Source organism: Littorina saxatilis, linkage group LG2, assembly GCF_037325665.1.
Source record: "Littorina saxatilis isolate snail1 linkage group LG2, US_GU_Lsax_2.0, whole genome shotgun sequence".
NCBI lineage: Eukaryota > Metazoa > Mollusca > Gastropoda > Littorinimorpha > Littorinidae > Littorina > Littorina saxatilis.
Genome location: NC_090246.1, coordinates 71,955,286 through 71,982,785, shown reverse-complemented (window position 1 = coordinate 71,982,785; position 27,500 = coordinate 71,955,286). Strand labels below are relative to the sequence as shown.

At 41.7% G+C, this 27,500-nt stretch overlaps 1 protein-coding gene across 2 annotated transcripts in view; it reads left to right on the top strand.

The window, feature by feature from the left end:
- The window catches only part of LOC138959655 (transmembrane channel-like protein 7), a 48,032-nt gene that overhangs the window by 9,932 nt on the left and 10,600 nt on the right, over window positions 1-27,500 (top strand). The window contains exons 1-10 of one of the 2 annotated variants that reach the window (XM_070331231.1): window positions 2,026-2,294; window positions 4,832-4,980; window positions 6,004-6,170; window positions 18,196-18,265; window positions 18,813-18,894; window positions 22,586-22,809; window positions 23,700-23,839; window positions 24,421-24,568; window positions 25,421-25,588; window positions 27,237-27,415. In XM_070331231.1, the coding sequence (XP_070187332.1) occupies window positions 2,285-2,294; window positions 4,832-4,980; window positions 6,004-6,170; window positions 18,196-18,265; window positions 18,813-18,894; window positions 22,586-22,809; window positions 23,700-23,839; window positions 24,421-24,568; window positions 25,421-25,588; window positions 27,237-27,415 (1,337 nt within the window). In that variant the 5' untranslated portion in view covers window positions 2,026-2,284. Of the gene's footprint in view, window positions 1-2,025; window positions 2,295-4,831; window positions 4,981-6,003; window positions 6,171-18,195; window positions 18,266-18,812; window positions 18,895-22,585; window positions 22,810-23,699; window positions 23,840-24,420; window positions 24,569-25,420; window positions 25,589-27,236; window positions 27,416-27,500 lie in introns of those variants that run through there. The other variant, XM_070331232.1, reaches the window with a different exon arrangement.

The following is a 27,500-nucleotide window of genomic DNA, read 5'->3' as shown; positions in this document are numbered from 1 at the left end:
ACGTTGTGTTTTCTCCGTCGTCTTTCTTTTGATGGTGTGCCGGAAATGAGAGCAGATAATCGCAAAGTGTCTCAAGTTGTTCTCGTCAATACAAAGTCACCCAACATTCCAACATTCGGACCCACTAGTTATCAAATTAGCGCTAGAAAAATAGTGCATTTGTTTGGGCCGCGTATCATAGGATCTTGTTTGTTTGTTTAGAATTGTTTCATGATACGTGTATTTAATTTGAAAACAATCTTATTGAAACCAAATTCAGCGCTGTGGCGTCGGTACTACTTGGAAAGGCGGTGTGTGTTTCACGCTCTGTGTGAGACAAAGTGACAGATTCGTGTTTTTATTTCGATAGATACATTTTGAAGAGTTTCAGCGTTAATGGATATTCGGGTGGACCTTAGATGGCGCAGTGTGGAAATGAACTTCCATTTCTCATGTCCCTGATTTCTTGACGTCTAAGAAAAATCAAACTTCTTTGAAGTTTTTGCTCAGAAATGTCGAGAAAAAACACACACCTATTTTTCCTTGTTGGAAGAACAAAGCCTTAGATCGATTTTAATTGCACTCAAATAAGACGATTAAGTTAGCTGTGTTTGATTCTCAGTGTGGAATATGTGAAGACGTGCACATTAGAAAGACTGTGAAATATTGTATGTTGTACATATTGTGAGAAAGTTTCACATGCGTAGAGTTCGCTTTTCCGTTCATATATATATATATATATATATATATGTGAGATGAACTTACACTTAAAAAGGCTTTCAGACAATCACCATGCTATGCTTATTATTCGCAGATTTTGACAGATAAATGTGTTCATTTCTTACATTTTTATTGTTGTTGTCTGTTTTGTGGGATGCTAACTTTTTACATTTAGTCAAGTTTTGACTAAATGTTTTAACGTAGAGGGGGGAATCGAGACGAGGGTCGTGGTGTATGTGTGTGTGTGTGTCTGTCTGTCTGTCTGTCTGTGTGTGTGTGTAGAGCGATTCAGACTAAACTACTGGACCGATCTTTATGAAATTTGACATGAGAGTTCCTGGGTATGATATCCTCAGACGTTTTTTTCATTTTTTTGATAAATGTCTTTGATGACGTCATATCCGGCTTTTCGTGAAAGTTGAGGCGCACTGTCACGCTCTCATTTTTCAACCAAATTGGTTGAAATTTTGGTCAAGTAATCTCCGACGAAGCCCGGACTTCGGTATTGCATTTCAGCTTGGTGGCTTAAAAATTAATTAATGACTTTGGTCATTAAAAATCTGAAAATTGTAAAAAAAATATTTTTTTATAAAACGATCCAAATTTACGTTCATCTTATTCTCCATCATTTTCTGATTCCAAAAACATATAAATATGTTATATTTGGATTAAAAACAAGCTCTGAAAATTAAAAATATAAAAATTATTATCAAAATTAAATTTTCGAAATCAATTTAAAAACACTTTCATCTTACTCCTTGTCGGTTCCTGATTCCAAAAACATATAGATATGATATGTTTGGATTGAAAACACGCTCAGAAAGTTAAAACGAAGAGAGGTACAGAAAAGCGTGCTATCCTTCTCAGCGCAACTACTACCCCGCTCTTCTTGTCAATTTCACTGCCTTTGCCATGAGCGGTGGACTGACGATGCTACGAGTATACGGTCTTGCTGCGTTGCATTGCGTTCAGTTTCATTCTGTGAGTTCGACAGCTACTTGACTAAATGTTGTATTTTCGCCTTACCGGACTTGCTTCTATTGTTTAGTACCGATACGTGAGGTAATTGAGAGGAACAACGTTTGGCAAACATGTACTAAAAATAAAAAATAAAATTGTAATTTGTTTTTAAACACACACTGTTGTACATTTGTTCAACCGTGCTTGGGAGACAGTCTGAAGACACTTACCGCGCGTACAGATTGCCAAATTAAACCCTTCAACAGTATAAGAGACAGTTATTTAACACCCTCTTCAGGTGCTTCTTTGCATATGTAGTTGAGATTTCAAGTCTCTGACATGCACTTGCGATCCGCATGCTGGTTGGTGGGGATTACCAGTAGGATTAGCATGGTGTTGTGAATATGGACTGCCTTCGGTAGTGCGTTGAACGATATGCGACCAGGAAGTGTTGGATGAATATTTGATGTTTATCCCTTGCCGTTGTGCTCCTGTTGTTTGCCTGATACACGTTATAACGTCTTAGTCTCAAGAACGTTATGGACTAAGGGGAGTGTTGCTTCGTTATGTTAATTTATCCTAAGTTAAAGTGTCTCGTTCTACAGACTGGTCTATAACTTCCAACATGGAAAATGGTGAGCGTTGTTCTGTTTTGTTAGTTATACTGTAAGTTACTCGTCTAAGTCCCAATACTAAACTAACTTCTGATAAGGAAAATGATGAGCTTTGCTTTGTTCCGTTAGTTATAACGCATACAACTTATGTAGCGTCCGGATCTCAAGAGCAAGAGCTTCCAAGATGGATGTGCGTTACTTAGTTCTATTGCTTATACTGTAAGTAATAGTGTCCAATTTTCAAGAAATGTTTAATGTTGAACAAGGGAAATGGAGAGCGTGGCTTTGCTATCTTTGTTGACCGTAGGTTATATATTCCATACTTCCATAATAACATCCTGAAGAAGGCAGTTTGCCGAAATATTGAAAAAGAAAAATCTAACCTGGTTACTGATGTGTCCACTTTTGTTTAAACAGAAACCATTTTTGGTAAGCTTATATAGGCCTACTTCATCAATATTCTGTTAGCTTACCGTCGCTGACTTCTTCAGGATGGTATGGACAACTCGTTAGTAATGACGGCACGTGATGTAAATTATAGCGTCTAATATAAGTCTCCATACTAGACTTACTTCTGACATGGGAAATGGTGAAATTTGCTTTGTTCTGTTGTACTATAAACAATAGCATCCAAATCTTGAGAGCAATTGTCTAATTTTCAACATGTAAAATAGTGAGCATTGCTTTGTTCTAGTAGTTTTTTGGTATATACTATTCATCATCGCCTAAGACTCGTCACAGTTAAATTCCCAGCCGTTGCTTTGTTCTCTCGGTTATAATGTAAGTTGTCGCGTTTGAGTCTCAATGGTGAGCGTTGCTTCGTTCTGTTCTTTATTCTGCTCGGTTTCAAGCATTCAAAGAGAATTTTGCTTTTCGAATGTCAGCAATTTTACGAGCAGATCTGTCATTTTCGCCGTATACTGCTACAAGAATTTTGTTTTGTGCATGTAGGAGGCTGGTTGTACAGTGGAACCCCCCTTTTAAGACCCTCCTATTTAAGACTTCTTCCTTTTTAAGACCCTCCTTTCTCAGATCTTCTGTTCATAGCCTCTGTGAATTAAACTCAATTTTAAGACTCCCTCCATTTTAAGGCCCAATTTTCTTAAATTTTGAAGGTCGTAAAGGGGGGGGGGGGGGGGGTGTTCCACTGTACTCGTAGCCTACCGTAGTTTGTGTACTCCGATTTGTGTGAGTGTTTGTTACATGGCTTTTTTTTGTTGTTCTGTTTTTGTACAAGTGCGCGCTAGGAGAGCAATACCAACTACATTAAAGTTGCATAAACTAATGAATTGTTCCACACTAAGTGACTATGAGGCTTCCTTTCAACGTTTGAACATTGACGAAATACCTATAGTCAAGCGACGTGTGTTTCCAAGAAGGTATAACATTCAGTTGATTCTAAAGAGGTACGCCTACGTACAGGCTTAACAAACCCCTGACAATAAAAAACATAGTGACGCAGGTGCTTCAAAGACAACAATACCCCAACACAATGACTTGCCGTGCAATTTTGTTTGGCCTCGTAATATAATCCTTCGCTGGAGTTCTTGCCCAAATTGTTTTTCCCTCAATCGTCGTATCACGATTAGATTGATTACAGACTTGCTTTAACCAAACGCGACAACATTCGTGGACAAAATTATTATCCGAAAGGTGTTTTTTTCAAGTAGTTTTACCACCCTTTCAATGTGTTACTTTGAACAAGAGACGGGACAACGCTTTCTGACGCTTTTCCTCATATCTCATATCAACAAAATGGAAGGTTTCTTTTTACTTCGGGTACAAAGATGCACTTGTTCTTATCACACACACACACACACACACACACACACACACACACACACACACACACACACACACACACACACACACACACACACACACACACACACACACGCACACACACACGCACGCGCGCACACACACACACACACACACACACACACACACACACATACACACACACAAAAACACACATACACACACACTCACACAAACACCAACCAAACAAAGAACCAAATACAAAAACACAATAAGCAAACAATCAAACTATTCTTATAACCAAAGACTTTGCGCATGCGTAAAATTGGATTGGAAGTTAAAGTGTATGCATGTTACAGTGTTTATACGTTCATCGGTATCCTGTTGGTATTTATGTGGAAATATCGGGAAAAGATGATAATTCCTGCCGGTTTACATAGCATTTCCTTTAACAAGAAATAAAAAGAAGCCATTTTTGCATTTCTTCAGGTTTAAGTGTAAGCTATTACCTACTGGTACATATCTGATATGTTCTTCGTGTCTTTTATACAATACTGGTGCAACACTTCGTTTTCTCATCCCCACCCCCAACCCCTGGAATTGTGCCCCCACATACAAGTTTTTAATTAGCTTTTGGACCCAGGAGGCTAAGAAACCACACAACAACAACATTAATCCAATACTGTACAGGAATAGTGACACAATAATCACAAAGCATTACAATCAACAACGTCATGATGCAAACTCCAAACAAAACAATGATCACAGATAATTACGACCTTCGATCGCTTTTACAGGTCACGGGACCAAAGGCCATTTTGACGACCGAGGTCTGGCTGGCCAGCTCCCCAGTCGCCAGATTCATCAGTCTGCCCTGCGCACCAAGGTAGGCCGCAACAGCATCGCCAGTGACGACAGCAAGAAGTCTTCCCTTGCAATTATGTCGGTGAGTCGAGTGTCAGTTGCTGGTTGGCGACTGTAAAGGCGGTCCATAATTCAGCCCGAAGTCGACTTCGTGAAGACTTCGCGAAATCTTGTTACCCAAAACTCAGTGCTCAAGCTTCGTGCGGTCAGCTTCGTGAAGTATACCTTGCGTAGTCGACTTCGCCCAGTTAAAGACAGGCTTAAGCTCAAGTGTTTCACTTTTGAACACACTTTTGTTTGTAACCAGTCGTGTGCAGATACTATACAATTGTTAGTAGCAAAAGTAGGACACTTTGTTTTCACATGAAATAGTGTTAACAATGTGTACTGCATAACATTTCGGGTTCAAGTTGTGTCTCTGAATAAAATAATTTGTGTTCGAATTTGTACATGCATTTTTCTATCTCTGTTTGTAGACGTGTACTCATCCATGTTTGTGCGTCACAATGACCTTTTCTAAGAACAGGCCATTAATAAATATTCATTGCTTTTATTATTGTCTTTGCATCCGTTGTCTAGACCTTAATTTCGGACAATGTCTGTTCCTGGACGTGTACTTACCCCTTTTTAGACGTCAATATGTCCTCTTCTTAGAAAGGGCCGTTAATAAATGTCTATTATTAGTAATTTTATCTTTGCATCCGTTGTCTAGGCCTAATTACTATCAACAATGTCTGTTTCTAGACGTGCACTCACCCATTTGTGTACGTTGCTAGCTGTAAGCTTTTCTGAAAAAGGGCCATTAATTAATAAATGATCATTATTATTAATATTATCTTTCCATCCGTTGTCTAGGCCTTAATGTCGACAATGTCTGTTTCTGGACGTGTACTTACCCATGTTTGTGCGTCACAATGACCTGTTCAGAGACAGGGACATTAATTATATATCTTTGCATCAGTTGTCTAGGCTTTAATCTCGACAATGTATGTTTCTATACGTGTACTCCCCCATGTGTGTACGTTGCTAGCTGTAAGCGCTTCTAAAAAAGGGCCATAAATAATTGTTCATTATTATTAATATGATCTTTGCACTCGTTGTCTAGGTCTTAATATCGACAATGTCGCGGAGGAACCGCGTGGGGCCGGACACGGAGGAAGCAGAGAAGGCCGCCCAGCAGTTCCAGTCCATCACCACGGAGGAGGAGCGTCACAAAGTGCTGCACACCATCCGCCAGCTGCCCAGCCCCATGGCCACCAAGATGCAGCTCAAGTAAGACCCCATGTATCACTACAAATGTTCATGCCAGCCCTATGGCCACAAAGATGCAGCTCAAGTAAAACCCCATGTACCACTATAAATGTTCATACCAGCCCCATGGCCACAAAGATGTGGCTCAAGTAAAACCCCATGTACCACTATAAATGTTCATGCCAGCCCCATGGCCACAAAGATGCAGCTCAAGTAAAACCCCATGTACCACTATAAATGTTCATACCAGCCCCATGGCCACAAAGATGCAGCTCAAGTAAAACCCCATGTACCACTATAAATGTTCATACCAGCCCCATGGGCACAAAGATGCAGCTCAAGTAAAACCCCATGTACCACTATAAATGTTCATACCAGCCCCATGGCCACAAAGATGCAGCTCAAGTAAAACCCCATGTACCACTATAAATGTTCATACCAGCCCCATGGCCACAAAGATGCAGCTCAAGTAAAACCCCATGTACCACTATAAATGTTCATACCAGCCCCATGGCCACCATGATGCAGCTCCAGTAAGACCCCATGTAAAACTAGAGATGTTCATACCAGCCCCTTGGACACCAAGATGCAGCTCAAGTAAGACCCCATGTATCACTATAAATGTTCATACCAGCCCTATGGCCACAAAGATGCAGCTCAAGTAAGACCCCATGTAAAACTAGAAATGTTTATACTAGCCCCATGGCCAAAAATATGCAGCTCAAGTAAGACCCCATGTACCGCTAGAAATGTTCCTCGGAGAAACAATCCTCCCTGTGCTCCCAGGGTAGGTCATATGAGCCAGGAGCTAAGGGTGGGGCAACCCCTACAGAAAACCTAGAGGGCTGAAGTCGGAGGTAGGGAGCCTGCATGGCGCTTCTCGAACAAATCACTGTACCACGCAACATCTGCCAAGATTAAAAATGTTCATACTCAACCCCCGAGCCATCGAGGCCCCGTGTTTTTAGGTCATGGATCCTTTTGTCTTTTTGGAACTTCTTATTCAGTCAGTTTTCGAGGCACCTGCTAACTATTAGACAGGTGTCTCCTGTGCCAAACTTGAAGGAAACAAACCATGGGTCGGATCGATTTAAACTGAGCTTTGTTTTTGATTTCAACCCATGGCAATGCGACCCCGCTGGTTCTCAGTGCGCAGTGCAATTCTCTAGTCGTCAAATCTTTACTTGGCGTCGATTATTGCGTTATAGCAGTATTGAATACAGTCAGTAGGATGTTCTTGGCTGTTTAGGAATACAGCGTTATAGCAGCATACCACTTCACTGTTATTTGCTGCACGTGAATGGTTTAACACTTTTTTCATAGCTGTAGAACACAATGAGAGAGAGAGAGAGAGAGAGAAAGAGAGAGAGAGAGGAGAGAGAGAGAGAGAGAGATGAGAGAGAGAGAGAGAGAGAGAGACGGACAGACAGACAGACAGACAGACAGACAGACAGACAGACACACAGACACACACACAAAAAGACAAAAAAGACAAAAAGACACAAAGACAGACAGGCAGGCAGAGACAAAGGGACAGTTTTGTGCTTGTGGGTGTGTGTTGAAGAAACTGCAGCGTTATTTTCCACAATGGTTTGCAGCTTGTACGAATATCAGGTTTCAAGACCATACATGAGATCACTTGAGCAGTCTGACCAAGGAATAAAAAAAAAACAATTACGCTTGAACGTTATATGCCGACACGAGAAAGATTGCTAGGTAAAAATTGCTGGAATCCACCCGATGTTTCCTAAATGTTACTTGATCTCCATTCTCCCACAACAGAACTCATTGTTCATTGCTCTGTTTAAAGTTGCACTTTGTGCTGCCATAAACCACACTAGGCCGTGCAGTTGATTTACGATTGATGATTTATGAGGAACTGGTAGAAAGGATCCCCTACATTGAAATTGATGCAGTAGGATGAGGTCGAGAAGGGTATCTAGAGTGCTTATTCCCGCACGTAACGGTAAACGCAATAAACCACACGTTTATTGCAGCTTAAAGTTGACCGATACAAATAATTTCTTTTTTCAGGAAGAGAAAGACACCGTGACTGTTTTCTTTGATAAATACTGTTATCTCGTTGTTTTAACTTTTGATTCTCTTGGGTTGTGTTTCAGAGAGAAAACACGTCTTGGTAGATGTAAGTTATTGTACAACACTTCGTGGTTTTTGTGTCTTTTTGTTCAGGCATCTCATGGGTCAATCTTTTTTTTTTTTTTTTTTTTTTTTTTTTTTTAACAGCGCTTATTAGTTTAGTAGACCAATGGCTGACAAACATTAATAATAATCAGTTCTGTGCTGCTCTATTTGTTGACTTTGCTAAAGCTTTTGACCTAATTGACCATAAACTCCTTATCAAAAAGCTTGAGATTTATGGAATTGCAACAGATTCCATAAACATTTTAACATCTTTCCTGTCAGACAGACAGCAAAGTACTTATCTGAAACAATCATACTCTTGTAAGCAAACAGTAAGATTTGGAGTACCACAAGGTTCTATTCTTGGTCCATTACTATTTTCTATATATATATAAACGACCTACCTCTATTTGTAAAATGCATGTGTGAACTATTTGCAGATGATACTACAATTCATTCTAGTCACCAAGATCTTATTAAACTAGCAAATATCCTCCAAGAAAACATTGAACAATTACTTGAATGGTCAGAACTAAACCATATGTCACTGAATCCAAATAAAACTAAATGCATGCTACTTTTTTTTTTTTTTTTTTCATGGGTCAATCTTGATAGAATAATAATGACGAAGGCCAGATACAAACATTAAACATACATCAATGCTTATTCTTGTTACCCTCAAAAAATAAAGAATTGTCATTGTAATTCTAATTTTTTTGACAAGATGAACATCTTACTCTGAAAAACAAAGCGTAACTAATGTAAACACTTTTCTCGAAAAAAGATATGCATAAAACTAATACGCCGTTTGACACCAGTTCAGTGCATGTGCACTCTAGTGATGTCTTTGTAAATGATAACATGGACCAGTGGGTTTGAACTACTTTCGGGCTGGTAACGAAATTTCCTGTTCATGCTTGGAGATGACATGCTTATTGGCCCTCAATGGAAATTAAACACTCTGCGTGATTTATAGTGCTGTGTGGATCGTTGAGCGCGGGTTTCTGGTATTTACATGTGGCCAACGTTTTACTTGCCCTGTATAGTATTTCTGTTTACATGGAGACACCGGCACAAGGAGGTCAATAATATACTGAACTCCAAAAGAAACGCAAGATTAAGAAATTTAATCTCATTCTTTGGCATTTCATTTTGACGAGATATAATCGAACGAATTTCACGAAAATTGGTACAAAGCATCTTGGGGCAATGTTCTTTGATTGTCACTAACAAAAAAACGTTACCGAAAGAAAGTTCTCATCGCCAGGCTCAGTAACGCGTGTGTCCCCCATTGGCGTTGACAAGGGCCTGACATCTGGCTCTCATGGAGCGCACCAGGCGGTTGACGGTGTTCCTGGAGGTTTCTGTAGCCGGGAGGAACGGTTGGCGCAGGTGCTGACGGTAGATGACCCGGTCCTGGCGAGCAGTAGTCACACGAGGTCGTCCGCTTCTAGCGCCATCCCGGGTGCTGCCGCTGGCTTGGAATCGGGTCCACAGACGACAGATGGTCGAGGTTGCCACGCCCATGACATTTGCAATGGCAGTTGGGCGATTTCCAGCTTGCAATCGCCCGATTGCTCTCTCCCGGTCAATGGCGCTCAGTCTTGGCATGCTTCTACTGTACAAATGGCTGATTTCAGACAGTGGACGGAGACAGGTTTTTGTTCCTTGTGTGAGCTGAGTACTGTTAACGAAAAAAATCAGGTCTGGCAGCTTTTGTGTGGGCTGCGCGAGCGAAAAACAGTCTCAATCTTCAGCACGCTGCAGAGAGCGCACTCTGGGCGCTGCACACGTGATTTTCACAGGCTACGTGCAGGACACTATGCTAACTCATGCTCGTGCAGAATTTTCACCTGAAACCCACCTTTAGTGCATGAATTTTAACAAAACCTTAAATAACTCTTAACTTGCGTTTCTTTTGGAGTTCAGTATATAAGTCGTTGAATAAAGGTAAAAATAGACATGGGCGAAAAGACATACAGAGCGCCAGCAATGCAATGCAACAACTCATCCACATTAGCTTGCACACACACAATCATGCACGCACGCACATAGTCATGCACGTTTACATTAAACACACACACACACACACACACACACACACACACACACACACACACACACAATGAGACAGAGAGAGAGAGTCAGAGAGAGACAGAGACAGAGAGAGAGAGAGAGACAGAGAGAGAGAGACAGAGAGAGAGAGAGAGAGAGAGAGAGAGAGAGAGAGAGGGGGGGGGGGGTCAAATTCGTATTTCAAATCTTTGAGTGTCTCGATGTTTTCTTTACTGTCGAAATAAGTATGTTTCTTCAGTTTCTGTGAAGCTTATTTGCTGCATGGTGAAACTGACATTACTGGAATGTAACTGCCTGAGAAAGACAATCGTGTCGTGGCTGCGGTTAATTATCTTCGACAAATCTGAACATCAGTCGCTCTACAGGAAAATACAATGTATTCGAGAGACCCCTTTTCGGAAAATGGGACAATGAGATTGTTCTCGTGTATGTATGTTTGGCTAAACATGTATCCAACTTGTACCTGATGCAACGCAAGCAAGTACGGAAGGACCGAACTTGAACTCTCTTGAAGTCTCTTCAACTTTCTCGAGTACCGTCACATCACTTCAGATGACAGATAGCACGGAGTAAACCCGTGCGAACGTCCGCTCTTGAGAACGTCTGCACAGTTTGCCATTGCGGACCATTTGATGACTAGTATTTGAGAAAGAAAACATTGTGTTTTACAACTCAAAAGCGGATGGACAGTTTCATTCTTGTGTTGCTCACATTAGAGCAGTACTGGTTTCACTAGTGACAATGATGACAAGCTTTTTGAATGGATGTTTATTGGTGATTGATAGGACATTTCGTTTTGTGTTAGTTTTAGAGATACTTGTGTTTGAACATGTCAGGAGACATTTGTGTTTCTTGGAATTTTAAGCAAAAAGCACTTGAAGAAATGTATTTTGTCAGGTGGTGGAAGGGGAGGTGAGTAGTGTGTGGGGGGGGGGAGGCTGGATAGGAGGAATCTTATAATAATAATGGATACTTATTAATTGCCCTTTCTCACTAGAGCTCATGGCGATGTACACCAGCAACAGCGTCAGTGCACACACACACACACACACACACACACACACACACACACACACACACACACACATCAATCAATCAATCAATCAATCAATGAGGCTTATATCGCGCATATTCCGTGGGTACAGTTCTAGGCGCTCTGCAGTGATGCCGTGTGAGATGAAATTTTATACGGCCAGTAGATTGCAGCCATGTCGGCGCATATTTACCTTTCACGGCCTTATTCCAAGTCACACGGGTATGGTAGACAATTATTAACTGTGCCTAAGCAATTTTGCCAGGAAAGACCCTTTTGTCAATCGTGGGATCTTTAACGTGCACACCCAATGTAGCATACACGGGGGGTGGTTCGGACACCGAAGAGAGTCTGCACACAAAGTTGACTCTGTGAAATAAATTTCCGCCGAACCTGGGATCGAACTCGCGCTGACACACACACACACACACACACACACACACACACACACACACACACACACACACACACACACACACACACACACACTAAAATACAGTTTGTGGATAACAATACTATAAAGACTATCCTTAAAAACTCTGTTTATAAGTTGAATGGACTGTATTTGCTGTGAATATGAATCCCGAGTCTCAGCCTAAAGATGCAAATGCACTGCACAGATTGAAAGGAAACAGTTTTATTATTTTAGAACTTCAAAACAAGTTGAACGTGGGTTACTAGCACCATATTTACATTACCGTCGCTTTGAAGTGTGCTTTTACATTTGAGCTATAAAATACATCTCTAAACGCACGACAGGAAATACATCGGAAAATACTTGACAAGAACGGTGCAGTAACCCCTGGCCGATTTTCAAATCACGGAAGTAATCAATAAAATCTGGTTTTGAAAATGACTCGTTCCTTCAATCTCTTATTTGCTGCTATGCTGCGTTAGAAAACAGTGGTTCAAAATTCACATCAGGTGTAATATGTATAAGTTACAGCTCCGTCCATCCATGATATCGCGTGGTATTTTGTCGAGACTGGGTCAATGAATATGATGACGTCACTCGAGGCTCTGCCGAGAGTGATTTCATTATATTCATTTACCCCGTCGAGAAAAAATACCACGCGATACCATGGATGATTCGATCGGAGCTGTAACGTATATATGGCATGACCAAAGTAAGGAGAAGTTGTAGAACTATATTTTGTGTCAAGGCGCAATTTTAACACTACGCTGGAACGCTGAAGAAGAAGAACACCACGCACGAAATAAACGTTAAGTGATAAGGCCTAAAAAAAAAATAGGTGTGGTTACGGTAACCCGACCTTCCCTATTTTTAGGGGCCGACCCTTAACTTTTTATTACATTTGTCAAAAAAAAAGAAAAAAAAAGAAAACGAGTGCAGAAAACGCAATGAAAGCGAAATCGCCCGAGTCGCACACTTATTTCCCTGTCAAGTAGGTTTAATTTGTACACATTAGAAAAAAAAGTTTAAAAAAAAAAAGTGATTGTCTACCTTCCTACCCTATTTTTTTTGGCTATGTTACCGTAACCACACCTATTTTTTTTTTGGCCTAACGTTGTGCGGTTGCTACCCACGTGCTGCAGCTGTAAATTTCGTTCAGGTTTTCCATTTACTTGTCACTGCGGCCGGCTGCGCAAGTTATTTTGCCTAGGTCAAGGCCGAACTTTAGGCCTGCGGAGAAATATCGCTGGATATTTTCTCACTAGAATAACAGAGAGAAAGAAGGGAAGTCATGCTATATACACTCTTTCCTGGAAACACAGAGCACAGCGACTGAGGAAATAAACCACCTCATTCAACAAGCCGTGAACATTTTCCAATACGGGCTGTGTCTGCAGGGTCTCCTTTCTTTTGTGATCCTATTTCTTTTGTTATCCCTTTTTTTCTGTTTTAAATATCTTTTGTATGAGTAATGATTGATTTCTCTTCCTTCTTACTCCACATCTTCTCCCCCACCTTCTGGATTAGATATGTTATAGATTACTTTTTGGCGTGCTGCCTGGGCAGTGTCCTGTTAGTTTGTTTGTGTGTTTATATTTTGTTTCGTTTGTTTGTTTCGTCGTTTGTTTGTTTGTTTGTTTGTTTGTTTGTTTGTTTGTTTGACGTCCCTCTAGAGAAACCTTTGTTTGTTCGTCAGTTTGCCAGAGGAATCTCGTGCTTGTTCTATTTTGACAGAATGAACAGTTTGCTCTTATTCCATACTGAACTCTGAAAAACAAGGCGTACCTAATATAAAACTTTTCTCCACAAATACATGCGTAAAAACACCCATTTCACACTTCTTCGGTGCATGAACATTCTACTGATGTCTTTGTAAATGGTAACAACAATAGTTATGAACTATTTGGTAACGGGACTTCCTGGTTGTGCAAATGTTATGCAGATTTAGTTAAGAGGAACTATATATATATATATATTTATGTAAACTGCGAATAGCTATGCAGACAAAGTTTCTTCAGTAGGTACACCTTGTTTTTCAGAGTTCAGTATGGTGTAAGAGTAAACTGTTCATTCTGTCAAAATAAACAAGCAAAGAAACACGAGATTCCTTATGGTTACACAAGTCCCATTTATCCGTTTCTCAAAGCACTGGTTATACTACAAGCATCACATGCACATGCATTGCACTAACAGAAAACTGCCTTAAAATACAAATAAAGAACGTTGGAGAGACAAATAATGTTAAACAAAATCAATTTTGTTATTTACTCACCATGTCAAAGACATACAGATTTCCGACACTGGCTTTGTCTTGGTGAACAAAGATCTCTTCTGTTTTTCTTTAACACAGTTTTCTACAAGATTGTATATTGTACTGCGCTAGCTGTTATCATTATGGGCTTAGCAAAGCACGAATCCCCCAGCTGACATAATGACCATGTGTGGACGTAATTATTGGGGTCGGACCTATAGCTTGGCGGTGTCACTTTTGAGGACCTACCCATTCTGTGAACAGGATCAAATGCATGTTTTATAATCTTAAGCTCGTGTTTTGTGGATTGGTTCGTCAATGGTTGTACACCACAAAGAGAAACAAGGCTAAGTAAAGCAACGTCACAGTCAACCTGCAAGTCGGTGACGGGAGTGTTTCAGCGGATAAGTGCCTGGAAGGCAGTGAAATAATCTGTAACTTGTAAGGAAAGGTTGAGCTTGTGGTCTTTGATTAGATTCAGTTAAAGTTAGGTCCGTTTCCTCTTGAAGTGGATGTGTGTGAAACACTCGGATTGTACAATTTGCAGTGGATTTCACGAGAAATGGATGAAGGCAGTTCAGGCTGGGTAATAATACTGTACAATGATGACCTGGTGTAGCATTAGACAATGAAATGGCCAGAACAACAACTGATAGCATAAATACGTTTTGACAGCCACAAAATACGGACCACATACGGATAATCGATTCAACAGTGGCCAAGTCATCACCCGGAGCGCCGATAAAATTAACAAAAAGATTAACTGGAACCATTCAGTGCTCACGCGATTCACGGTCATCAGCCCTATCTCTAACAATCAGCTTGAAAGCTACTCACGATGTCTCTGAACAGGAAAATTAAAGTGAAACCATTCGTCGGCGTTGCCGTCCTAAGTACAACAAAGAGTGTGAGATTTAGCGACGAAGATGAGCCGTATCAGCAGGTCACCAGCTACGAAAAGTATGGCACTGCTCTCAAACATTCGGTGGACTCCGGAAATCTGGTGCAGTCCCATTTCCGACGAAAGCTTTATCTATGTGAAAGGATGAGGCAGCTTTCAGAGTAAGAAATTAAAGCCCATGGTGTCCATGTTGTGAGGATGATGATATACATCATGGCTTTGTAATGTCAGATCGTGATACCTAGATCTTTGAATTAAGAGTTGGTAAGACAAAGGTGCTAGGAACCAAGCTTAACAAGTTTATACTCATACATATCGGGTCTGTATTCTGTTGAAAGTAGGTTTTCGAATAATGATTCTGCTTCTTTTTACACGCAGTTAATTTTATTATTCTCAATTCAATGCGATATGCTACACAATACAATACGATACGATACAATACGAAAGTTGATACGATACGATTCGATACGATACGATACGATACGATACGATACGATACGATACGATTCGATACGATACGATACGATACGATACGATTCGATACGATACGATACGATTCGATACGATTCGATACGATACGATACGATACGATACGATACGATACGATACGATACGATACAATACAATACAAAACAATACAATATAATACAATACAATACAATACAATACATCTTTTGCCTGATGAAAACATGAATGGTATTTAATTAGCAGCCTTTCAAATTTGACATGTTTTCTCGAGCACTTCCTCCGAAAATGTGTAATTGTCTTTTTGTTTGTTTGTTAGTTTGTTTGTTTTTCTGTGCTTATTTGTTTGTTCTTAGTTAAATTGTTGTTGTTGTTATTGTTGTTGTTGTTGTTGGTGGTGGTGGTGGTGGTGGTGGTGTTGGTGTTGGTGTTGCCGTTGCTGTTATTGTTGATGATGTTGATGTTGTTGATGTTGTACAATTATTGGTGTTATCTAAACGGTGTTTCCACTAAGTAAAAGTACCTGTCACGGTTGAAATCACAGTGTCGATTCTCAAACCTGTAACTGCTGCTTTGACTTTAAAGTGCATTGTTTCAGTGCAGCGTAAATGTTCATCAATAATGCCAATATTTTCCCCCGTGGCTAAACGATTTTAGTTCAACCTGTGTACCTTCGGTTGACCGAAGTTGCCACATTCACCGGCTGGGTACATTCTTTGTACAGAGATCCCACAGTCACTGCCAGGAACAATCACAGAGCTCGTTACGCATTAGAGACCCCACGACCTGCCCATGGGTCCTACCTGAACACCAAATCAGTCGTATAACTATTCTCTAAACCCCGGGTAATTCAACCTCTGTTGACCGCGTTTGCTTTTCAGAGCAATAACACGCTAGGAGCTTTTGCTAAAAGGATTTGGATATTTCTTTCTCATCAATGATTATCTGAGGACAATCAGTCCATAAGAATGAAGGAGGGGGAGGGTGAAGGTTGGGATCAGAGAGGGGGGAGAGGGAAGAGGGAGAGAGACAAGAAAAGAGGCGGGGGTGAGGTATAGTTCGTTCGAGGTGGGAAGTCTGCTTGAGCTTTCATGGCAACGACATGTTCTAATTACATTTACAATTACATCCTCGCGAGAGAAACAAAATGGTTACGTGTTTCTGTCATGAAGTAAGTGTTCTCTTTTGGTAGGAAACTGAACGTCTGGAGAGTCGCGGCTTAGTGATGACGCTTTGATCAGTAGCAAACGATGCTTGTTATTGACTTGATTACGAAGGGGACATTATGCATTATGTCGTATCAAAGACACCACCAGCAAAAACCGTTCACCATGCATCCCCTCCCTTCCTTTGTCACTACAGTTCGGCTCGATTCGAGACACGGTACGTGCAAACTAAATGAGCAGCAAGAAAATATCACGAAATCAACACCGATTGACTGACAGGAACAAACTCCAGATTATTCCGGCTAGCTTATAGCGAAGTGGGTAGAAGGTCTGTACGTATGTGGCAATGCCGTGAAATTCGTACAATGGTTGATACCTTTAGTACTCACCCACCTGTGATTCAGTCTATTCAATCAAGGGTTCGTAACCTTGAACTCTGTGATCGAGACCTGAATGTTTGCTCTCATAAAAGCCATTTTATTGTTCACTGCGACAGTAAAACTCTACCCGGGTGTGTTCCAAAGTGGTATCTTATAACTGAAGGAACGGTTAATGTCATTAAGTCACGAAGAAAAAGAAGGAATGACAAAGACTCAGACACGTACGCATGCACATGTAGATACACACACTAACAGGACCCATACGCGCCAACACACACACACACACACACACACACACACACACGCGCGCACACACGCGCACACACACACACACAAACACACACTCACACTCTCACACACACACACACACACACACACACACACACACACACATACACACGCGCGCGCGCGCGCACGCACGCACGCACGCACGCACATGTACTCGCATGCACACACAGAGGACAATTATTTCAGAACATGAGGAAAAGGGTAAAGACAAAGAAGGTTCCTGTAAATCTGTATTCTATTCAGTTTATTCTAAACGAAAGACTGACACGAACTCAAAGTAAATCAAGAAATCAACCAATAAACAGATACACAACAAAATTATACAAAATACATACATGTAAAGGTTTTGTTTGTGTATGATTCCGGGAGGGGTCGAACTATTTCTTGCATTGACAGAGATATTGTGCACTATAGCAAGAGCTTTACATTCGTCTGAAAACTTTATGGAATCTAATTTCTCGCTGAAAATAAATTCAGTATCGCACAACCAAAGAAACAAATCGGCACAGTCAATTCAGGAAAAAAAAAATTCTGACAGCTGCATTTTTCTGACAGCTGCGTTTACAAATGGCTAATGCACTCAGACTAAATAATACAAAAACAAATGTAATGCTATCTTTGGGTTGTAGAGGATCTCTTGATAGTTTAACTTTGATACCCTTATTTCCGGAATATTGATTACCAGTAAATACAGATGTTGATTTAACTTGATTGGTGCGACTTATTGTAAGAAAACAAGAAAGGTTTGTTTATTGAACATTTAATCATACTTATAGGCACAACGAAGAATTTGTTTGATCGCTTTCGTACGTGCTTCCTCTTCTGATGCAATCGCTATCAAAAGCAGCTGAAGATTTCAATTCTGCAAGAACACAGCAGTCATGATGTTGCATTCCTCATTTCACCCCCCTAAAACCCATTTGTTTCAGGAAAAAGCTGATGGAGGGTCCGGTGACAGAGTCCTACGGGGTCAAACAGATGAAATTTGAAAATAAGAAGGTAACACTCAGGTTCTATGTTCACATTCAAAAAGAAAAATAATTGTGCTTTTTTTGCAGTGTATTCACTGAGGTCGTGACGCAGTTAGGCTGCGTGTGTGTGTGTGTGTGTGTGTGTGTGTGCGTGCGTGCGTGCGTGCGTGCGTGCGTGCGTGCGTGTGTGTGTGCGTGCGAGCGTGCGTGCGAGCGTGCGTGCTTGCGTACGTGAGTGCGCGCGTGTGTGTGTATGTGTGTGTGTGTGTGTGTGTGTTTGTGTCTGTGGGTGTGTGTCTGTCTGTCTGTGCGTGCGTGTGTGTTTGTGTGCGTGCGTGTGTGTGTGTGTGCGTGTGTTTTGGGTTTTGGTCGATCTGTCTCTCTGTCAAATCAACATAATGTTTGTAATCAACATCACTGTTGTTAGCAATTAAGACTTTCCCATTTACACAGTAATAATCATCATAATAGATACTAACATCGGCATCACGAGCATTCGAATCACCACCAGTAACATCAACAGTCGTGCTTGACGTTTTAATCAAGTTGTTGTCATGTTTTTTCTTTCGTTGCAGCGTATGCAAAGTGTGAAGAATGCCTGGCATAACTTCAAGTACACTATGGAACTCTGGGGGTCCTCCATGCGAACTATCGAAGGTAATGTGTAAAAAGAAACAACAACCAAAATACATCAAACAGACAAAACTCAACACCAAAAAGCATGGATAGACTAAAATGGCGCCATAGGCCGCGAAGGAGAACGTATGACGTACCCCAATAACATTCGCTGGGCGTAGAATTTCGACTAAGCTCGTCAAAGCTTTTTACGTTATAGACGATGTTCGGAAATAACTCTGTCGGGTTTGCATGGGTTGTGGAAGAGTGAATGCCCTTGTTGTTTTCTCGGACACATTTAAATTCACACGTGCTCCTAAGTTGTCCACGTGTTTCAGACACACCCCTTGATAGTGATTGGCCCCTCCAATGTTTATCCCAGTAAAAGCAAGGGTATTCACTCTTTCACCACCAATACAAACCCGACAGAGTTATTTTTGGAATTCGTCTATTGGTAGCGCGTGCTCTATTTTTGTGCACTGATATCTTCGTGCTTATAGTCGACAGTCTTTCTGTAGCAATGGTCGTGTATTTCGTGTTTTTTGTCGTCCGCAGTTCCCATCACTTCCTTTCCCCTGCTCGAGTTTATACTTCCCTCTCGCTGTCACTGTTGCATACTCATGTTACACGGGGGATAACCGGTTATACAGTGGTAAGCTGGTGTACGGTGAGTAACACTCGATTCGGCCTGCATTTTCCCGTTTTACCACAAAGTTGTTGATTTCTGTCCGGATTAAAGGTGACCTACTGCATCTGCGATGACTAACTTTGTTTCGAAATGCATAATATGTTGAAGAAGGATTTGCGTTTTCCCGTATTTAAATGTTAAAACGAGAAATCGTGGTGACGAAGCACCGGAAATGGCTGCTCGGTGGGTTTCAAATGTAGAAATGCGCTTCTTTTTACAAAACCAGCTCGTATTCAGCTTCAGTACGGGAGTCTTAGTGACAAAGGAATCATACTTGATGCAAAGGAGTGCTATTGTCGGGTTGGAATCATTCGTTAGAGCGTGTAGGCTAGAGGCGGTCAAATATGCGAGATGATCGTACACGTACCGGGTTGAAGACCGTCGCGAATGGGGCCGCAGACGCATAATCCGGTTTGATGCATAATTTTCTGTTAAACTAGACTTTTAGAACATTCTCAGTCTCTGTCTCTGTTTCTCTCTCTCTCTCTTTCTCTGTCTCTCTCTCTGTCTCTCTCTCTGTCTCTGTCTCTCTCTCTCTCTCTCTCTCTCTCTCTCTCTGTCTCTCTCTGTCTCTCTCTCAGCAGTCTCTCTCTGTACGTCACTGAATAGTCGTCGGTTGCTAAAATGCCCCCCCCCCCCCCCCTTTACCCCCTCCTCCCCCCTCCCGACTAACCTTCAATACATGTATAATGTTGAATAGGAGTGGCTGTCATCTGTTAGCCAGTCAGCAATACTTTGAGGGGGAAAGGAGGCATATGGTTAGGAGGTAGTCGTCCTTAGCGGATTATGACTTTATTCAGTCAACGAAGTCATTCGGCGCTGAGTGTTTTCTGGGTAAAAAGAGAATAAGTGTTTCCCAATAATGCCGCGGAAAAATATGTAAACATTTGCTTTAGAAAACCTTTGCTGCGGAAAAAAACTATGCTTCTGCGGATGATGACATTAATTCAAAAATGCTGCAGATAAACCGGTTTTTTTTACATCATTTCTGTGGGTTTTTTCGCAGGAAAACTGAAAAAGTGATAATATGTACGCTAAGGAAAATTACATCCTAATGGTTTGCCTAGTTTCCATCTGAAAGTAGTTTTTCCGCAACATAATGTTTACATGTTTTTCCGCGGATTTATTGGGAATACTTGTTTCTTCCGAATAACCTGTGACAGGTTTTTTTTTACCCAGAAAAACTAACGATCTTGTTAAGTAGGGTTTGTATCCGCCGCCGCCCCCCCCCCCCCCCCCTCAGGATATAATAGCTTGCTCCACAGTGCCCCAATCAGAAGCGAGAATAATTTTTGAAGCAAATCGAAAACGAAGTGGACTACTGCGTCCGGCTATGCAAATTTGATAATGCTGCTGACAGGTAAGTGTGTTACCAGCGTAATTTTGCAACTTTGAACTTCCGACAACGAACTCATTCGGCGCTCCGAAAATTCTCGGTAATTTAGGACGAGTCCATCTCTCAACAGAGAGACAACTCAAGTGATAATGAGCAAGTATAAAAGGCCGCGGAAACAGAGACTACATATCCATCCTTTTCGGATTATGACTTCATTCAGCTATTCTGCGGACAAACAGAAATACAGCAGAAAAACGGGTTTTCTGCAGCATTTCTGAATAATGTTATCATCCGCCGAAGCATCTTTTTCCGCAGCAAAACTTTTACTGCAGTAAAATTGAAATAAATAATGCTGCGGTAAAACGGTGCTGTCCTTTTATTGCAGAAAACCTTCTTACATTTTTTCCGCAGCATTTTGTACTAGCTCATGATAATATTGGATCACGTGAGTTCCCTCTATGTTGAGAGATGGACTCGTACAAAATTACCCGGAAAACACAAAGCGCCGAATGACTTAGTTGCCTGAAAAAAGTCATGATCCAGGACAACTACCTCCTAATCGTGTGCCTCCGTTCCCCCAAAGTACTGTGTATTGTTCTATGCTGGCTGGCTAACGGATGACAGCCACACCAATTCAACATTATATTGAAGGTAAAAGTGGGGGGGGGGGGGATTAGCAACCGACGACTATTCAGTGACGAAACAGTGAGAGACTGCTGAGAGAGAGAGAGAGACAGAGACAGAGACAGAAAGACAGTCAGACAGACAGACAGGCAGAGACAGACAGAGGAAGTGAGAGAGAGTGTTCGAATATCTAGTTTAACAGAAAATTATGCATCAAACCGGATTTTGGGTCTGAGGCCCCATTCGCGACGGTCTTCAACCCGGTGTACGATCATCTCGCATATTTGACCGCCTCTCGCCTACACGCTCTAACGAATGATTCCAACCCGACAATAGCACTCCTTTGCATCAAGTATGATTCCTTTGTCACTAAGACTCCCGTACTGAAGCTGAATACGAGCTGGTTTTGTAAAAACAAGCGTATTTCTACATTTGAAACCCACCGAGCAGCCATTTCCGGTGCTTCGTCACCACGATTTCTCGTTTTAACATTTAAATACGGGAAAACGCAAATCCTTCTTCGACATATTATGCATTTCGAAACAAAATTAGTCATCGCAGATGCAGTAGGTCACCTTTAATCTAGACAGAAATCAACAACTTTGTGGTAAAACTGGAAAATGCAGGCCGAATCGAGTGTTACTCACCGTACCCCAGCTTACCACTGTATAGCCGGTTATCCCCCGTGTGTTACGTTGATACGGATTGTCTCTTTAGTTGAATTATACACATTGAATATATCTCATTTTCTGACGCGTCGGCTGACGACTCTCTTCAAACCTGACATTTTCTGCCTTGTAAAAGGTGGTTTGTGGCGCTGAAACATTTTCATAGCGAGGATTTAGACTGCAAACAATGAATGCATAGGCAGATTCTTCAAAGGTTTTCTTTGTAATCGTCTTGGTTTCTTGCGTATTTGATTGTGTCCACTGTGCCAAAACGAAGACAACGCCACGAGCATCGTGTGTTTGTTTGTATGTTTGTTTGTTAATGTTTGTTTGTTTGTTTATTCGGTTGGTTGTTGATCTTACTCTCCTTGTTCTTATTGTCGTTTGTATTGACAAAGGCTTTGTTCCAACACACAGGTCACCATGGGACAGGCGTGGTGTCCTACTTCGTATTTCTACGCTACCTGTTGCTGGTCAACTTCTGCATGTTCCTGCTGAGTATGTTCATATGGGTGCCCGAGGCTATCCACGATGAGTCAGCCTATACTTCCGGCAGCACCGCCGCCACCTGCACCCCTCTCTACGATGTCAACGTCTCGTCCAACGCTTTTGAGCTCATACTCGACTTCTTTCAAGGATCGGTGAGTGTTTGGGTTCAGGTTGAAGGGTTAATAGTTAGACGATCTTCGGGAAGAACTCGGGTTTTCATTGCTTAGGGTTTCCTTTTCCTTGGACATCCTGAGGCAAATTAAACTCACGTGACATCGTAGGCAAACTCTAGCGAGCTGCGTTTCGAGATAGATAGAGAGAGAGAGAGAGAGAGAGAGAGAGAGAGAGAGAGAGAGAGAGAGAGTCCCTGTGTGTCTGTGTTTGTGTGACTGTCCTTATTGAAAAATAGTGCCCTGCAATTGCTAAAATAATGGCCTGCAAAATAGCTGAACTTTGCCTAGACAGTAGCTCATTTGAACCGGAGAGATCTCAACCAGCCTAAGAAAATCCATAGCTGCTTCTGGAGATCTCTTAATGGGTTTATGAGGTTATTTTAGGAGGCAACCATTATGACTCTTTTGGGGTTCTTTAATGCTTTTTGGTATGTTCACACACACACAAAAGGTAAAATGACTCCACATTCCTCGTTTACGCGAATACTGCTCGTTGTGTATACCACCATGCGCCAAAGGATGACATTGCCAGGCGAACGGGCTGTGTGTACAGTCATTTCCAGCATGACCGACTGACCAGTAGGGTTTTACGTCCTCTTAGACCAGTTGGCCTATATTGGGACAGGTATTGGGGATCGTATCAGGACAATTCCCCCCCCCCCCCCGGATATACCCCCCCCCCCCCCCGCCCCTGGACTTTTCCCCCCAGACAATCCCCCCCTGGACACCTCCCCCCTAGGACAACCCCGCCCCCCAACCTAGGATAACTCCCCCCGGGTCAATTTCCCCCTAGACAATACCCCCCGCTGAGGACATTTCCAGCATCCAGCATAGGTTTAACACAACGATCCTCTGGTCCTACGTTGCAGGGCTGGATGGAGAAAACGATGATGTTCTACGGATACTACAGCGGCAACGGGCTGGAAAACACCAGCTACAAGCTCTCCTTGGCCTACATCCTCGTCTGCATCTCCTGCCTCGTCGTCAGCCTCATACTCATGGGGAAATAGTCAGTGACCTTCTTGCTTTGGGCGAAACACCACACAGATTAAGCATTTCCAGGCTCCTCTAAGCCCTTTCAACATAACAACCAAGATGTAACGATATATTTGATCACAAGATTTTATTTTAGCCCATTGCGCTAAACCACAAAGGGGGAATTGAAACAGACTGGAAATGCAAAATGGTCAGAGACCTTCTTGCTTTTGGTAAAATACCACACAGATTTATTTACCAGTTCCTCTTCTAAGCCCTTTCAACATGAACAATATGTTACGATATATTTGATCACACGATTTTATTCTAGCCAATTGCGCTAAACCACAAGGAATTGAAATAGACTGGCAAAACAGATTAAAAACAACAAGAAGGGTTAGTTTAACATAACGTTTAATTTTTTTAAGAAAAAAACCATTCACCAAATTTGTCAAAATGTAAACGTTCTACCATTCTTTTTTTGTTTTTATTCTGAATTGCAAGTATATTTCAATTCTTCGTGTGTTATTTTGGTTCCGAATTTTGGAATGATGGCAGTTTCTCTGTTTTTAAAGTGGCCATGCATTAAATGTCTCACACTGATATTTCTTTTAGCCTGGTGTCCGATTTCCGCGAGACGATCCTGAACGCTGGGGACGGATTGACAGAGTTCTGCAACAAGGTTTTCGGTACGTGGGACTACGCCCTCACTGACAACACTTCAGCCAGCATCAAACACAAGTCCGTCCGTTTCGAACTGCTGGTGAGTCACACTGCACACTTAACAGAAGTGAACACAATTTGAAGACATTTCTGTAACAAGTTTTGAACACTTTGTGACATTGTAAGGCGCTTAGAACAATGTTAGGATTTGTGCCATAGAAATACCCTTATTATTATTATAATTGTTATATTGCATAGTTATGTTGACCAAAGTACGTGTGAGCACTATCTGTTTATAACGTGTGCATCCTTTGCTAGTATAACTATGTACTATGTCTCAAAGTACTCAACACTTGTTACAGAAATGTCTTCAAAATGTGTTCACTTGTGTTTATAGTGTGGCAACAAAAAACAAGAAAGGTAATTGATTGTTTTGTTTTTTGGTTGATTGGTCTGACCCCAGGCCAGTCGACCGTCCGATAGCTTTGACAATAGACGAACTCCAGAAAGATCTCTGCGGGTTTGTGTGGTTTGTAAAAGAGTGAATAATTTGATTTTCGTGAGGCAAGCTTTCAACACGTACGTGCAACTTGTCCCCGGGTTTTAGACGCACCCATTTCAAATCATTTTCTCTCTTGATTCACTTTATCGATATTTGGAATCAAAAAACAAGAAAGGTAAGGTTTTTTTCTTTTCTTGGTTTTTGATTCTGAATTTAAGAACGTTGGCAGTCTCTTTGTTTTTGGATTTATTGATATTTGTATGACAATTTTCGCTCTCTTTCGTCCATTTTTTAAAATTTGTTTAGTGAAGTTTTTTTCCCAGAAGTCGTACGTCCTCAGAAGAAGAAAACAATGTTTCAAGATCAAGGCCTTATTTACGAAGTGCAGACTTTTTTTGACGGCCTTTCATTTTCAAACGACCGTACGTGTTGCCAACTCGTTGTTTGCAGAGCGACATGAACGAGCAGATCTTTGTGAAGGAACGCGAGCAACGCCTGCGGGACGGCTCCTTGCGATGCAAGCTTTACACCATTCGCATCATCATCAACATCTTCATCGTTCTCGTCCTTGGGGCGTCCGGCTACTTAATCTACTATGTCACTGATTATTCTACCGGGGTCAGTGTAGATGGGATGGTCTTTTACCTGTGTTTCTTTTCTTTTCTGTTGATGCAAATACAGTCAGGATGAGACATTATCGCTGTTACACGCCTTCGACGCTCGAGAATCTTGTTTGTTCGAATGCCTCATATGATTTCAGCGGGTTATGAACAGTGTTTTACATTCTGATAATCATCGGTCCACGCTATCGCTCAGGTCTCTTTGACAGGATGAATAATTACTACGCGCATTAAAGAGAAATCTATCAAAACAAGAATACAGAGTTATCTCCCATATGTTTTTTGCTAATGTTTCTGATAACAGACGAAAGACAAACGTGATTGTAGAATGGCCGACTTCGACAGTGATCTCCGTTCTGCTCTTCACAGTTATGATAAAGACATCGTTCTAAGGTCAAAACAAGTCGAAATTTTGAGACTGCTGTGGGAAGGAGACCGTGATATTGTTGCATCACTCCCAACTGGTTACGGAAAAAGTCGTCCGCTCCGTAGCCATTTTGTTATGATCACGTGACAAGGTTGATTAACACGTGACACATTTGCCATATTTAGAGTTGTTTGCACAGTAAATACATCCGCAAAAGATAGCTCGCTTGAAAGTGTCTTACATAACAATTCCTTTCTGAATTTAAAAATTACACACCATGAAAAATCATTATCGACGATAGCGAATCTGCTTATATCAATAACACATTACGAAACGCTCTAAATATGTCAACAACAACAACAAAATCGATTTTCTCTTCAGAGAAGGAAAACAAAGGCATCCTGTCAGGGATAAATGAGACCCGAAGGGAAGTAACTCATGTTGACCCGAGTTCAGGATGCAGTGTTTTAGTGTGTGTGTGTGTGTGTGTGTGTGTGTGTGTGTGTGTGTGTGTGTGTGTGTGTGTGTGTGTGTGTGTGTGTGTGTGTGCGCGTGTGTATTTGTTCGCATGCGCATGTGTTCGTGCGAACACGTGTCAATATCAATATATGAGGCTTATATCGCGCGTATTCCGTGGGTACAGTTCTAAGCGCAGGGATTTTTATTTTTTTTAAATTTTTTTTAATTTTATTTTATGCAATTTATATCGCGCACATATTCAAGGCGCAGGGATTTATTTATGCCGTGTGAGATAGAATTTTTTTACACAATACATCACGCATTCACATCGGCCAGCAGATCGCAGCCATTTCGGCGCATATCCTACTTTTCACGGCCTATTATTCCAAGTCACACGGGTATTTTGGTGGACATTTTTATCTATGCCTATACAATTTTGCCAGGAAAGACCCTTTTGTCATTCGTGGGATCTTTAACGTGCACACCCCAATGTAGTGTACACGAAGGGACCTCGGTTTTTCGTCTCATCCGAAAGACTAGCACTTGAACCCACCACCTAGGTTAGGAAAGGGGGGAGAAAATTGCTAACGCCCTGACCCAGGGTCGAACTCGCAACCTCTCGCTTCCGAGCGCAAGTGCGTCACCACTCGGCCACCCAGTCCCTTCGTGTGTGGCTGTCTATCTGTCAGTCTGTCTGACTAAGTTGGCCAGCATGGCGTACTGAAAGGGTGAGATGCTGCCATGGCGGGGCCCAGTACTGGCACCATAGCTGGAAAAAACCTCCGACCATGAACATAAAAACACGCGCATGTCCTTTCAGTATGTGAGTAGAAACGCCGACGTGAGCGGGACGACCGAAGTGCTGCTGAAGCTGCTGGTGCAGTTCCTGCCCGCCATCACCATTTCCGCACTCAACGGCATGCTGCCCGTCATCTTCCAGAAGGTGGTCGTGGGCGAGGAGTACACCAACGCCTTTGTCGTCAAGATCACTCTTGTCAGGTAGCGTACGCAACGCCTCTTTGAGGAGCCACGCATACATTGCATTCCATTGTAATTAGATACGTGGTTTGTCACCTTCCAGAAT